At 52.1% G+C, this 12,888-nt stretch overlaps 1 protein-coding gene across 1 annotated transcript in view; it reads left to right on the top strand.

Moving 5' to 3' along the window:
• Positions 1-2,177: 2,177 nt before the first annotated feature.
• NISCH (nischarin) overlaps positions 2,178-12,888 on the top strand; it is a gene marked incomplete at its 5' end in the record, with an annotated part of 35,793 nt that continues 25,082 nt past the window's right edge. The window contains 3 exon segments of the mRNA XM_027768623.1: positions 2,178-2,261; positions 2,950-3,132; positions 11,845-11,893. Of these exon segments, the coding sequence (XP_027624424.1) occupies positions 2,178-2,261; positions 2,950-3,132; positions 11,845-11,893 (316 nt within the window).

Raw genomic sequence — 12,888 nt, 5'->3', positions numbered from 1 at the left:
GCTGGAAACGGGGCCCAAGTCGGCGTGCTTGGGGAGGGGTCTGTCCCACCGCCGGGTAGAGAGCATCTGCGATGTCGAGGAGGGCCCGGGACGGGGGACCCTGGGGAAGGGTCTGAGCCCCACAGGTGCAGGAGGAGGTTGCACATCGCGGCCCTGGGAGGAGCTTTGGGAAAGGGGTGCAAGAGTAGAAAAGGGAGCTGGGGCTGGGGGCGTCTGGGGAACCAGGGGGTCTGCGGAGGGGGGGTGTCAGGATCGGGCGGAGCCCCTCTAGGTCGTCCAGACCCGGAGGACGCCGCGGCAGTGAAAGGGGATGGAGCACGACGAATTGGGGAGGGGTCGCCGGCGGATGGAGAGGCAGGGAATGGGTCCGGCCAGGATGTTGGCGAGGGCGGTGCCCTGCTCTGGGGGGCCGCGGGCATCTCAAATGACGGAGGGGTCCAGGGCGCTAAGGCTCTGGGTCGGCGGGGAGGTTAGAACCGGGAGTGGAACACCAGCCTTGGGGAAAGATGGGGGCGCCGAAGCGCGGGACCGAGAAACCTTAGGGGGGCTTCGAGGCGTTGGGCTGTGGGGGCGAGGTAGGGCAGTCAGCTGCACACACGTTCATCTAGGCTATGAGGGGACGGGAAACAGAAGAGGGGGTAGTTCCCGACGGTGGCGGGGTTGGGCGCCAAGGCCTGTGAGCTGGAGGGGGTGCGTGTCTCTGGGGGGGTGCACTGAGCACCTCCCAGACCCCTCTCCTTTGTTCCCGGAGAGCTTAGCCCTGCCTGCGCCCCACCCCCTTGGCCCCATCCTAACACCCCCCTCCCCAGGGACGTTCCACTGCTTTTTCTCCTTTCCCGGGGGCCAGGGGAGGGAAGCCTCCGGGATGGGGAGAGGAGCTGGGGGTGGATTCTGGAGCAACAGGCCGGCCCTGGAGAAATGGCTGCTCCTCTGGGCTGCAGGCTTGAGCTGAGCTGCCGGTTTTCTCCTCCCCTTTCCCTGCATGATGCTGAGTGGAGGGAAGCTTGCATCAGGGGGCCCTGGCCAGGTGAGGGCAGCTGGCTGGCCACCACCCGGGGGCAGCATTCACCTGGAGGGTCATCTTCAAAAAGCCCTCCCTATTCAGGGCTGAGCCCTTCCTCTGAGTGTGACAGGGAGAGGTGGCAAGCCAGGCAGGTGGCCAACTTAGATATTATTAACGCTTGCCTTTTGAGTGCCTACTACGTTCCAGGCCCTGCACAGAGCGAATGCCTGTGCTTAACTTCACTTGATCCGGAAACTACCACATTAAGATGGAGGAATTGAGGCTCAGAGAGAGCTTAGGCTCCCAGTCACAGAGGTGACACCTAAGCCACAACCAGGAAATGACAGACCCAGGTTTCAAACCCAGGTCTTCCCAACCTTTAGGCCACATTATCTCCTGTTAGGGCTCAAGTGCCCAGCACTGCCTCCCCTCATTAGCTTTTTGACACCTTGGCTCCTGGCTCAGCTGCAGCCTTTGCTGCCATAAACCAGTGGAAAGGGCTGGAAGAGGACTTGCTTCCCAGAAGCATCTGGTCAGGGCACCTGGGAAGACACAGCAGAGAAGGTGGTGCTGCCAGACCTGACCCTGCTCTACCTGCCTGGAAAAGGGTGGCCTTGCCTGCAGCTCGGGGTGGGTTTTGAGCTACCTGGAGGCAGGAGGTGAACAATGAATGAGGCGACCTGTTGTGGTAGACCCACCTTTCCATTTCTTACTGACACGTGGGGCCACAGCTTGTCCCTGAGCTTCCTAGACTCGGCACTGGGGCTACACAGCACGGGGGTGGGTTGGGGGGATGCTCAGTAAGGTCAGGTGCAGAGGCCAGTGGGCCATGGCAGCTTGATGTGGCCAGTCGTCGGGGGTGGACAGGATCTGAGAGCTCGGGGTGGGTTTTGAGCTACCTGGAGGCAGGAGGTGAACAATGAATGAGGCGACCTGTTGTGGTAGACCCACCTTTCCATTTCTTACTGACACGTGGGGCCACAGCTTGTCCCTGAGCTTCCTAGACTCGGCACTGGGGCTACACAGCACGGGGGTGAGTTGGGGGGATGTTCAATAAGGTCAGGTGCAGAGGCCAGTCGTCGGGGGTGGACGGGATCTGAGCTGTTGCTGTATGAGAGGGCACTCCTTGCTGGCTGGCTCCCCTCACCGCAGAGCTGTTGGTTTCCCCTCTTAGGTTTACGTCATCCAGGTCACTGACGGCAACCATGAGTGGACGGTCAAGCACCGCTATAGTGACTTCCATGACCTGCATGAAAAGGTAACCCGTGGGGACTGGGAGCCTGTGTCTCAGGGGCTAGGGGCTTTTCGGTCACGTTCCCACTGTGCCATGTATTAGTTTTAGGACAGATCTGGCTCCATGTCTGTCAGTTACTTCTCTGATAAACCCGTGTGTTAATGTAACTGGTAACAAACTGGTCCTTGGAGTTCAGTCCTAGGACGCAGCATTCATAGGGAACATGTTTGAGTTTTCGGTTCTAAGATCGCCAAGTTGGATATGAGATGCTGGGACAGTTTCTTGGGGAGGGGACAGGTTTGAACTTGTTCTGCCTCACTAACTGTTCCAGAGCGTGTACTTTGATATCTGGCTGGGATTCCATTTTTCTCCTAGCTTTTGCAGAGGGCTCTCTCTCTCTGGGTCATTTTCGGCATGAGTGTCTTAAAGACACATCGCTGGTGGGGTTGATTTTCTTTCTGGTTTAGAAAAGATGCTGATTTTCAGAGCCCAGTGTTACTTTTCTAAACGTCTCTAGAGTCTCCGGGTGGAGTTCCTCGTCCCGAATTCTATTAGACTTTCTGATACTAATTGGAGTCGAGGCCAGATGCTGGGGCCACTGGTGAGACCCCTCATCCTGTACGCTGTCAGGAGCTGCTCAGGCCGCTCGCCTGGCCCTCCTTCCAGGCACTGACCCTCTTGTACGGGTTGATGTGCTTATGTTTTCTTTCAGCTCGTGGCAGAGAAAAAGATCAATAAAAACCTGCTTCCACCGAAAAAGATCATTGGGAAAAACTCCAGAAGCTTGGTGGAGAAGAGGGAGAAGGACCTGGAGGTCTATCTCCAGAAACTCCTGGCTGCCTTCCCTGGCGTGGCCCCCAGAGTCCTGGCCCACTTCTTGCATTTTCACTTTTACGTAAGTTCCTCTCGGGGCGTTTGCCTTTGCGTGCAAACCACAGCCGCCAAAGCTCAGGGCAGCAAAGCCTTGTAGACCGGTGCTTTGAGTGGAGGTGGATTAGAGCTTGAGGTTAGGAGGTGGAGGGACATCACCCCGGTTAGGGATGGGGTGTGGGCAGAAGCATGTTCATTGACAGATTTCCCTGAAATAAGACATGGCCAGAGAAGTTTTCTTCCACCCCGCTGTTTTGTTTAGCAGAAATGGCCTGTGAGTGTTTGAGCTAGGTTTTCACCCAAACGGAGAAGGATGGGTTAGAAACTCCTGACACCCAGCGTAGACTGAGGGTCGGGTGTTGGCTCACAGCTGGAGACTGATGAAAAGATCTGTCTTTGAGGATGGAATATGGCTACTGTGAAGCGCATCGTGAGGGCCCGCACCAGGGTGCCGAGGTGGAGGGAGAGGCGGAGGGTCGGCACCTCCCTCTGATGGGACATCCTGTCCTGGAACAGCTCTGCGCTTGCTGCCCGGTAGAGGAACACCTTTCCTGGCTGCTGGTGACAGACGAGTCATCAGACTTCAAGAAGGGCAGTTTGGTCGTGCGAAATCAGCGCGTTAAGGACGGGTAGCAGTTCCGCCTCCGAGAACTAACTTTGAGGAGACTTGGCTGTAAGGAACTGCCCTGTGCTTGGTGTAGGCGCGTCTCTGGCGCTGCCGATGAAATGCCGGTAGCAGTTCCCCACCCAGTCGTGGTGACTGAAAGTGCCTCCGCACTCTGCCAGAGGTCTCCTGGGGAGCACAGTTGCCCCTAGTTGGGAACTCCCGAATTAGATCTTTGAGTTCGAACAGCGTCTAAAAGATTTGTCAGCCTTTTCTGCAGGCTGGGAGCTGTCTAAGGAGTATTTCTGTTAACCTTTGTACCGTCGGTGTCCTCTTAGAAATCGCTCCAAACGCTTTGCACCTCCGTGAGCTGACATTGGACAGGCTGGACCCAGGGAACCCTATTAGCTGCAATGTGAATTTTTTTAAAAAATGAGATATCGTGGGGCCAGCAGCGGGTGAGGTAGTTAAGGTGCTGGACTCGGCTGACAGTGGTTCAAGGCCTGGGCCCAGCGGCTTGAAAATCACGTTGGGCGCATGTGCATGTATGCCCAGGATCCCAAGAAGAGACTGAAGAGGGGACTGTGGTGTGGCCATCCCCCCGGGAGGTGATTTTTCACTTTCCCTCTCTTTGTCTGTCTGTCTCTCTCTCCCTCCCTCACCCTGGCAAGTTCATATGGCAAAAACCAACCTAAAAGGGAAAAAAAAATTTGAAATGTAGTTTTTGACTGCTAGGAACATTGTGTATAGATTTCTGTGTCTGCTCAGGTTTCTGTTTCTGTTGTGTATACACGGGATTTCTAAAAGTTCATAGAGGGGCTAGCAGGTGGAGTAGTGGTTAAGGCATTGCAGACCAGTTCGAGTCCTAGACCCAGCAGCTTAAAGTTCTTGCCAGGCATGTGTGTGTGCATGCCTAAAATCCCAGAAAGGGAGTGGAAGAGAAGAGATTGCTGTATGGCTATCCCCGAGGGGTGATTTCTCACTTTCCTGCTCGCTCGCTCTCTCTCTCTCTCTCTAGCAAGTGTACATGCCCTGTGGCAAAAAAAAAAAAAAAACTTTTAAAAAATCATAGAAATATAGAGCTTAAAGTGCAAGTTTGGGGCCGGCAGGTGGCATGGTGATTCGGGTGCTGGACCTCCATGTGACTGACTGTGGTTCTAGTCCCAGACCTAACACTTGTTTTCTCACTTTGCTTTTCTCTCTCTCTCTGTCTCTTTGGTCAAATTAAATAATAATAATAATGAATAATAATAACAAAATTAAATAAAGAGGTAATTAAAAAAGAAAAACTGAAGGCCCTTTTGGCTCTCTGAGTAGCACCATGGCAGTTGGCAAGAATAACCCACCTTACAAAAGGCAGCAAAAAGGGAGCCAAGAAGAAAGTGGGTTGATCCATTTTCTAAAAAAGGTTGGTATGACGTGAAAGCACCTGCTATGTTCAACATAAGAAATGCTGGGAAGACACTAGTTACCAGGACTCAGGGAACCAAAATTGCGTCTGACGGCCTTGAGGGCCGTGTGTGTGAAGTGAGCCTTGCAGATCTGCAGAGTGATGAAGTCGCATTTAGGAAATTCAAGCTAATTACTGAGGACATTCAGGGCAAAAACTGCCTGACTTCTACGGCATGGATCTCACCCGTGACAAAGTGTGTTCCATGGTCAAAAAATGGCAGGCCATGATGGAAGCTTCGTCTCTTCTGCATTGGGTTTACAAAAAACGCAGCAATCAGATACAGAAGACCTCTTCTGCCCAGCATCGGCAGGTCCACCAAATCCGGAAGAAGATGGAAATCAGGACCCGGGAGGTGCAGACAAGTGCCTCGAAAGATGTGGTCAATAAACTGATTCCAGACAGCATCAGAAAAGACCAGGCTTGCCAATCCATCTCCCCTCTCCATGACGTCTTTGTCAGAAAAGTCAAAATGCTGAAGAAGCCCAGGTTTGGAATGGGTGAAATCACGGAGCTTCCTGGTGAAGGCAGTGGCTCTGGAGAAGCTACTGGGGATGAGACAGGCATCAGTGGTGAACGAGCTGATGGATGTGAACCACCAGTCCAAGGATCTATTTAAAGTTGGACTTTTGGGAACCAGCAGTTAGCGTCATGGCTGTGTCGCTGGACTCCCATGTAGTCGACTGCGGTTCAAGTCCTGGACCCGCTGGCTTAAACTCACGCTTGGTGCATGTGCGTGCGTGCCCAAGATCCCGAGAGGAGAAGGACTTGCGGCGTGACCATTCCCCCTGGGGGGTGATTTCTCACTTTCTCTCTCTCTGTCTCTCTCTTTCTGGCGAGCACATGCACCCTATAGCAAAAACCTCTCTTAAAAAACAAAAAAAACAAAAAAACAAATAAAAAGTCCTATTTGTGACAAAAAAAAAAAAAAAGCTAAACTAAAAACTGAAGGAGAGGAAAAAGTACAAGTTTATTTTGGCAAAAAAAACTTTGAAGCCTGTGCAGTTTTTTCATAATACACATTTTTCATTAACTTCTTAAAAACCCGCTTATATATCCAGGATTGGAAGCTGGGTTATGTAGTAACTCTGACTTTTTGAGGAACTGCCAATTATTTTATAAAGTAGCTGTACTGTTCTACATTCCTATTGGCGATGTATAGGTATTTTAATTATTATTTTTTCTTAAGAGAGATTTTTGCTAGAAGATACCGGAGAGACCGACAGAAAGTGAGAAATCATCCCCTGGGGGGATGGCCATGCCACAACCCCTTCTCCGTTTTCCTTACGGGATTTTGGGCATGCACTTACAGCTGGTACAAGTTTTAAACTACCGAGTCCAAGACCTAAACCACAGCTGACTACGTGGGAGTCCAGCAGCATAGCCGTTATGTCACCTGCCGGCCCGTATTACTGTTTTTGACAGTGGACATCCTAGTGGCGTGAAGTGGCATCTTACTGTGGCCCTGATTTGCATTTTCCTAGTCACTAATTGCACTGAGCCTTTTCGTTGTACTTACTGGCCGTTTGTATATTGCCTTTGGGTGATGTATCTGAATCCTTCGTCCTCTGGAAAATTAGATTATTTGTCTTTCTGTCAGATGAGTTGTAAGAGTTCTTGATTTAGTCTAGATACATGACTCGCCGAAAGGATCATATGCAGCTATTTCTTTCATTCCCTGGATTGGTTTTTTTTTTTTTGATTTGCCAGTGAGCGGGGATGAGGGAGTGAGAGTACCGCCCACGGGGGCCGGTCATGCTGTAGTCTTCTCTCCATTTCTCCTTTTAAATCTGGGATGTGCACATACACGTGTACCCATGCCTGGTGTGTTTCTTGAGCCCCTGGATCCAGGACTTGAACTGTGCAGTCAGCCATGTGGGATCCAGCTGCCCTAGCCACCATGCCACTAGCTGGTCTTCTGAGGGTTGTCTTTTTTTCCCCCTCAATAATTCCCTTTGATGCGGGGCTGGCAGGTGGTGTGGTGATAAAGGGCGGTGGACTCCCACATGTCCGGCTACGGTTCTAGTCCTGGACCTGGCGGCTTGCTTTCTCACTTTCTCTCTCTCTCTCTGTCCCTCTCTGGTCAAATTAAAATAAGTAAATTAATTAATAAATAAATAAAGTTAAATAAAATGTAAAAAAAAATACCCTTTGATGCACAAAAATATTAGATTTTAAGTATTAAATTTTTAGTTCAATTTATCTATTTTTTCTTTGATCTCTTGTATTTTTGGTGTCATATCTGACAAACCATTGCCTAATCAATGTCATAAAGATTTATATCTATTTTCTTTTTTTTGGAGGTGATAAAACGTTTTTACTTTTTGTAACATGTGATAAATATGTAAATATGCCAAAACTCAGCAAATTGTACATTTTAAATATGTGTATTTTGGGGACCAACAGTTGGTGTAATGGCCTATGTCATTGGACTCTCATGTAGTCGACCGCGGTTCGAGTCCCAGACCCAGTGGCTTAAACTCACACTGGGCGCGTGCGCGGGCGTGCCCAAGATCCCGAGAGGAGAATGGAGGAGAAGGGATTGCGGCGCGGCCATCCCCCCTGGGGGTGATTTTCGCTTCCTAACTTCTAACAGTGGACGTGGAGACAGAGAGAGCCGAGTTTCTTTCTCTCATCCCAGCCCTGCTCCTTCCCAGTAGTTTTTCCAAATTGGTCATTTACCCTCTTTGTGCCCGACTGCCTGTCCTGTGAGCTGGAGAGTAATGATCTGGGGCCCTCGGGAGGCCTGGAGGGTGCAGACACACTCAGTCAAATGGAAGTCACAGAGCTGCGGCCTACCTGCTCTGCGGTGTGCTTACGTGGTCAGACGTCCACCCAGATCTGCCCACCGACACTGATCCTGGCGGGGTGTTGTGGCTGATCAGTCAGCCTGTAACAAACTTGGCAGGTGTGTGTTACATTATGGTCTTTAAGCACAGCCAATATTAACGTCTTTTAAAATAATTATTTTATTTATTATTAGTATTTTTTAATTTGCCGTAGGGCATGTGTGCTCACCAAAGAGAGAGAAAGAAAGTGAGAAAGCAAACCTTGTGGGGCTTGAACCACAGTCAGCCATGTGAGAGTCCAGTGCCCATTTGCCACCTGCTGCTCTAGTCAGTATCTTTTTTTAATTGATTTTTGTTGTTTTTGTTTTTTGTTTTTTAGGTTTTGCCATAGGGTATGTACACTCACTGGAGAGAAACAGAGGGGAAGTGAGAAATCACACACACATTCACAGCGTGATTCTTAAGCTGCCGGGTCTGGGACTCAAACCACAAAGCTGACCATGTGGACTCCAGTGCTTTAACCTCCGTGCCACCTACTGGCCCCAATTTTTAAAATTTTTATTGAGGTATGAAGAATGTCTTTTTAGAGTCACCTGCAGTGTGGCATTTAGGGCAGCTGGATCCCACAGGGACTGCACAGTTTGAGTCCTGGACTCAGCAGTTTGAAAAACATGCCAGGCACATGTGCACGCGTGCCCTGAATCCCAGAGGAGAAGAAATCGAAGCAGCCACAGACGGTGCTTTCTCACTTTCCTTCTTTCTCTCCCGGTCTTACTCCAATGAGTGCATGCCTTCTCTAGCAAATAAAGAATAAGGGTGTCTTTGTAAGAAATGCATTTTGGGCCCAGCCATGGTAGCACGCATCAGACACTGCTGCTCCGCAGGCTGAGGCCACGCGGGAAGCCTGAAACCCTGAGCAAGGTGTAGGGGATGCACACCTGCGGTCCCAGCCACTGGGGAGGCCGAGGCAGGCGCTCTCACGGTCAGACCCTTTCTAAAACACTGCTCTACACTCACACCACAAAGAATGCCTTTCAGGGGACCAGCAGGTGGTGTAATGGTTACGTCACTGGACTCCCACATAGTGGACTACAGTTTGAGTCCTGAACCTGGTAGCTTAAAATTCATGCCAGGCATGTGTGCATGCGTGCCCAAAATCCTGGGGGAAAATGGAGGAGAATGGATGGTGGTGTGGCCACCTCCTGGGGGGGTGAGTTCTCGCTTTCTGTCTCTCCAGTGAGCACACATGCCCTATAGCAAAAAATCTCTCTTTAAAAAAAAATGCATTTCATTTCAGACACTGGGTACCCCAAAGCATTTCAGATCTTTTCGGCACAGATGGAGTGGGCCATGTGGAAGGGCCACCTGTCCCCGTAGGTGACCACCTGGGAGTGTCTGCCGCGGCTTGGACTCAGAGGCCAATGAGGTTCCCTCTCTCCTCCTAATCTGGGAGGCCTGACTGCACACAAGCCAAGCCTACAGCATGCCCAGAGAGCTGAGGCCAGGACTCTGGGTTTAGGGCCAAGACATTTCTGTGCTCCTCTCTGCCCATCTCCCGCCAAGGTGAAGGTCGGCCTGGGAAGTAGACGGTGTTGTAATGCTGCACACTTCCTGTGCCCAGAGAGCTGCAGAGAAGCTGGTACGCGGTCTGCTTTAGAGATTCCTCACAAGTGAGCCCTTGGCCCTCTGTCACTCAGCTTTCCGTGGTTTGTAGAAATTCCAGCCCTGACCCTTTAGTGGGGCTAGTGTCCAGGGTAATTTTTCCACCACCTTCTCAAATATATGTACTTCGGAGGGCAAGGACTGCTCAGTATTGCTTTGTGGGGAGCCCTTCCCCCCCAGGAGACCGGCAGGAGCCTCAGTGTCCGTAACACTATTCCTGCAGTCCCAGAGCTCCTCGTGGGGAACTGAGGCTGGTGCAGATCTGCAGCCCCTGGGATCCCGGCAGTCTGACTGCTGGGAAGAATTACTTAAAGAAACAAGCACATTTTAAAAACATACGTAAAGGATGGAGCTGGCAGGTGGTGTGATGGTTCAGATGCTGGACTCCCACGTGGCTGACTACAGTTCAAGTCCTGGACCTGGCAGCTTGCTTCCTCACTTTCCCCTTCTCTTGCTCGCTCTTTCTGTCTCTTTGGTCAAATTAAGAAATAATAATTAATAATAACAAAATTAAATGAAGAAATTTTTTTTTTTATAAAGATGTAAAGGAACAAAAGGAAATTAGGAGAGTACTTTTAGAATCTGGAGTGTCAGATTACAGAGGTCCCCGAAATTGTAAAGGAAAAGAATCTCCAGTCAGACAAGGTGTGAATGAAAACCCTGTCTGTCAGCTCGACCCCGAACAAGGTGTGCATCACTCACAGGCCGGGAGGAAACCTCGGCAGCACGTAAACAACTGCGAAATAGCCAGGATGTGTAAAAGATACCGAGGAGACAAACAGCCAAAGAAACACGGGAAAAGTACACCCTGTCTCCTGCAGCCTTTCGAGTCCCGGGAGCCCGTGAACTGCGTGTCCTGGTGGCAGCCGTGTCCCTGTGACCGTGAGGGTAATTGTGTAGCCTCCATCTGGACCTATTTACCGAAGGCCTGTTGGCTGCCGTCTGCCAGTTAGTTAAAATTCTTACCTGTGGGATGTAGGCTGTGGGGGCCACGGGGCTGCGGGCTAGAGGGGACCCTGCCAGCCCCACGATTACACCACTGTAGTACTCAGGCAGTTGGTTATATAAAGGGCATGCAGGGGCAGGCAGGTAGTGTGATTAAGGCACTGGACTCCCACCTGACTGACCACGGTTCGAGTCCTAGACCTGGCGGCTTGCTTTATCACTTTCTCTCTGTCTCTCTTTGGTCAAATTTTAAATAATAATAATAATAGGGACCAGCCGGTGGCGTGGTGCTTAAGGTGTAGGACTCCCACATGGCTGGCCACAGTTCGAGTCCTGGGCCCAGTGGCTTGTTTTCTCATTTTCTTTCTGTTTTTCTCTCTCTCTCTTTGGTCAAATTAAAGAATAATAATGATAATAAAAGATAAATATATAATTCTTTACGTAATAATATTAAATTAAGTAATTTTTAAAATTTAAGTAACTAAGAGGGCATGCAGTTGAGTACGGTTTTGCTGGTCTCTAACCTTGTGAAATCGGAGGGTCACAGCAGCTCCCCACCTCAGCTGGGTTGTCTGTGAAACAGCTCAGGACAGCAGCTTCTCGTGGAACACCAGGAGGATCCCACGAGCCAGTACCTACAGGTGTTTGGCCATCACTCTGTGCGAGTTAAGATTCCAGCGCCTGCTTGGGACCCTGGGGCAGAGGCTGCAGTTGTGAATCTGGACGAGAATGAGTGTGCCCTCTTTCCTGAGACACAACTTGCAGGAGAGTGGAAAGGGTCATTCTGGGAGAGGGTTGACTCTGGGAGGTCCTTCATCCCACCAGGGAAATAGGAACCTCTTTTCTAGAAGGAATAGAACTTCCTCTCTGCCCTGCCCTCTCAGGAGCCCCCAGAGCCGGTTGTGGGAGCTGTTGGCTTCCTGGCCAGCCCTTGGCGTGGCCAAGTCTGCTGGCTGCTTCCCCCCCCCGCCAGTGCCGTGTGAACCTGGAGGCACAGCAGTGCTCTGGCCTCCAGTCTCCTTCTGTGGAGACTTTTCAGGTGTCTGTGTGACAGGAAGTATGGACAGGGCCATCCTGGGCACAGGATGCCAGAGGGAGCCACCTGAGGAGTGGGGCCAGCTGGTTTCTCTTGCTGAGCTTCTTGCGTCATGGCCGGCTTCCTCTCCTCTGCTGTGTTTGACTTTCCAGGGAGCTGGCGCTGCAGCAGCAGGGGGTAGACCGCGGGGCACATGCATCGCGGGGCCGGGGCAGGGCACTTGCTCACCGCACGTTCTGTCTCCTCTGCAGGAGATTAATGGCATCACCGCGGCGCTGGCTGAAGAGCTCTTTGAGAAAGGTATGTGGCCGCGGCTCCTGAAATAGAGGACCCAACTCGCGGAGCCCTTCTAGACGACCTGAACTTGGTCCGTTGAGCTGTGCCGAGTGAGCCTAGCCAGGGCCTGCCTCCTTGAGGTTGCCCCAATCCCAGGAGCTGATCCACAGCCAGGCCTGCCCGCCGACCTGCCCCTGTAGGTAGCCAGGTCTGAAGAGCCCTAGTCCTCCTCTACCCTAGCTCTGGAGCCCTGTGTCGGGGTTGACCGCAGGCTCAAGGTCCATTCTGAAGCTCTGGCGTGGGTGCTGGAAGGTCAGGGGCATGCCAGGCACCTGTGAGGTTTGTCCTGACCTGAAAGGATTCAGATGGCCAGTAGAAGCCAGCCGTGGGCCCTGGCCTATGGAGAGCGTGGAGACACTAGCTAACACGTAAGGAGCACCCGGTAGTCCCGCCTTGTGTCGAGCATCTCCTTGCCTTCCCCCAGGGAAAGGCACGGCAAGGACACTGACGGTCAGAAGCCCAGGGGCCTGGTCCAGGTACCTGGCTGGAAGGACCAAGTGGCAGAGCCCTTGCTGCTCATGAGCTGCACTCTGGCATCTCGGGCCTGCTGCCCAGGGCATGGCCTCCCAGCAGCCTGGCCCTGGCTCAGTGCCTTAGACGCTGACTTGGCCTCGCTCCTCAGGGTGGCCCCCAGCTGCACAGCCCTCCAGCACTTCCCTCTGCCATCATGTCCCGGGCTGGCCTGAGCCCAGTATGACCTCGGGGCAGCTGCTCCTGCATGCTCAGGGCTGTGGTTCATCCCAGTACAGGGGTGCCTGCATACAGCAGGTGCTTGTTGGGGAGGTCGGGCAGTGGGCACGTGGCCTGTTGTAGTAGCAGTCGGGCAGCGGGCTCGTGGTCCGTTTTAGTGGTGGTTGGGTGGTGGACTCGTGGCCCGTTTTAGTGATGGTCGGGTGGCGGGCTCATGGCCTGTTGTAGTGGTGGCAGGCCGGGGGCACATGGCCCGCCACACCGGGGGG

Source organism: Tupaia chinensis, unplaced genomic scaffold (assembly GCF_000334495.1).
Source record: "Tupaia chinensis unplaced genomic scaffold, TupChi_1.0 Scaffold147003_1, whole genome shotgun sequence".
Taxonomy (NCBI): Eukaryota; Metazoa; Chordata; class Mammalia; order Scandentia; family Tupaiidae; genus Tupaia; species Tupaia belangeri.
This window is presented reverse-complemented; position numbering and strand designations above follow the sequence as displayed.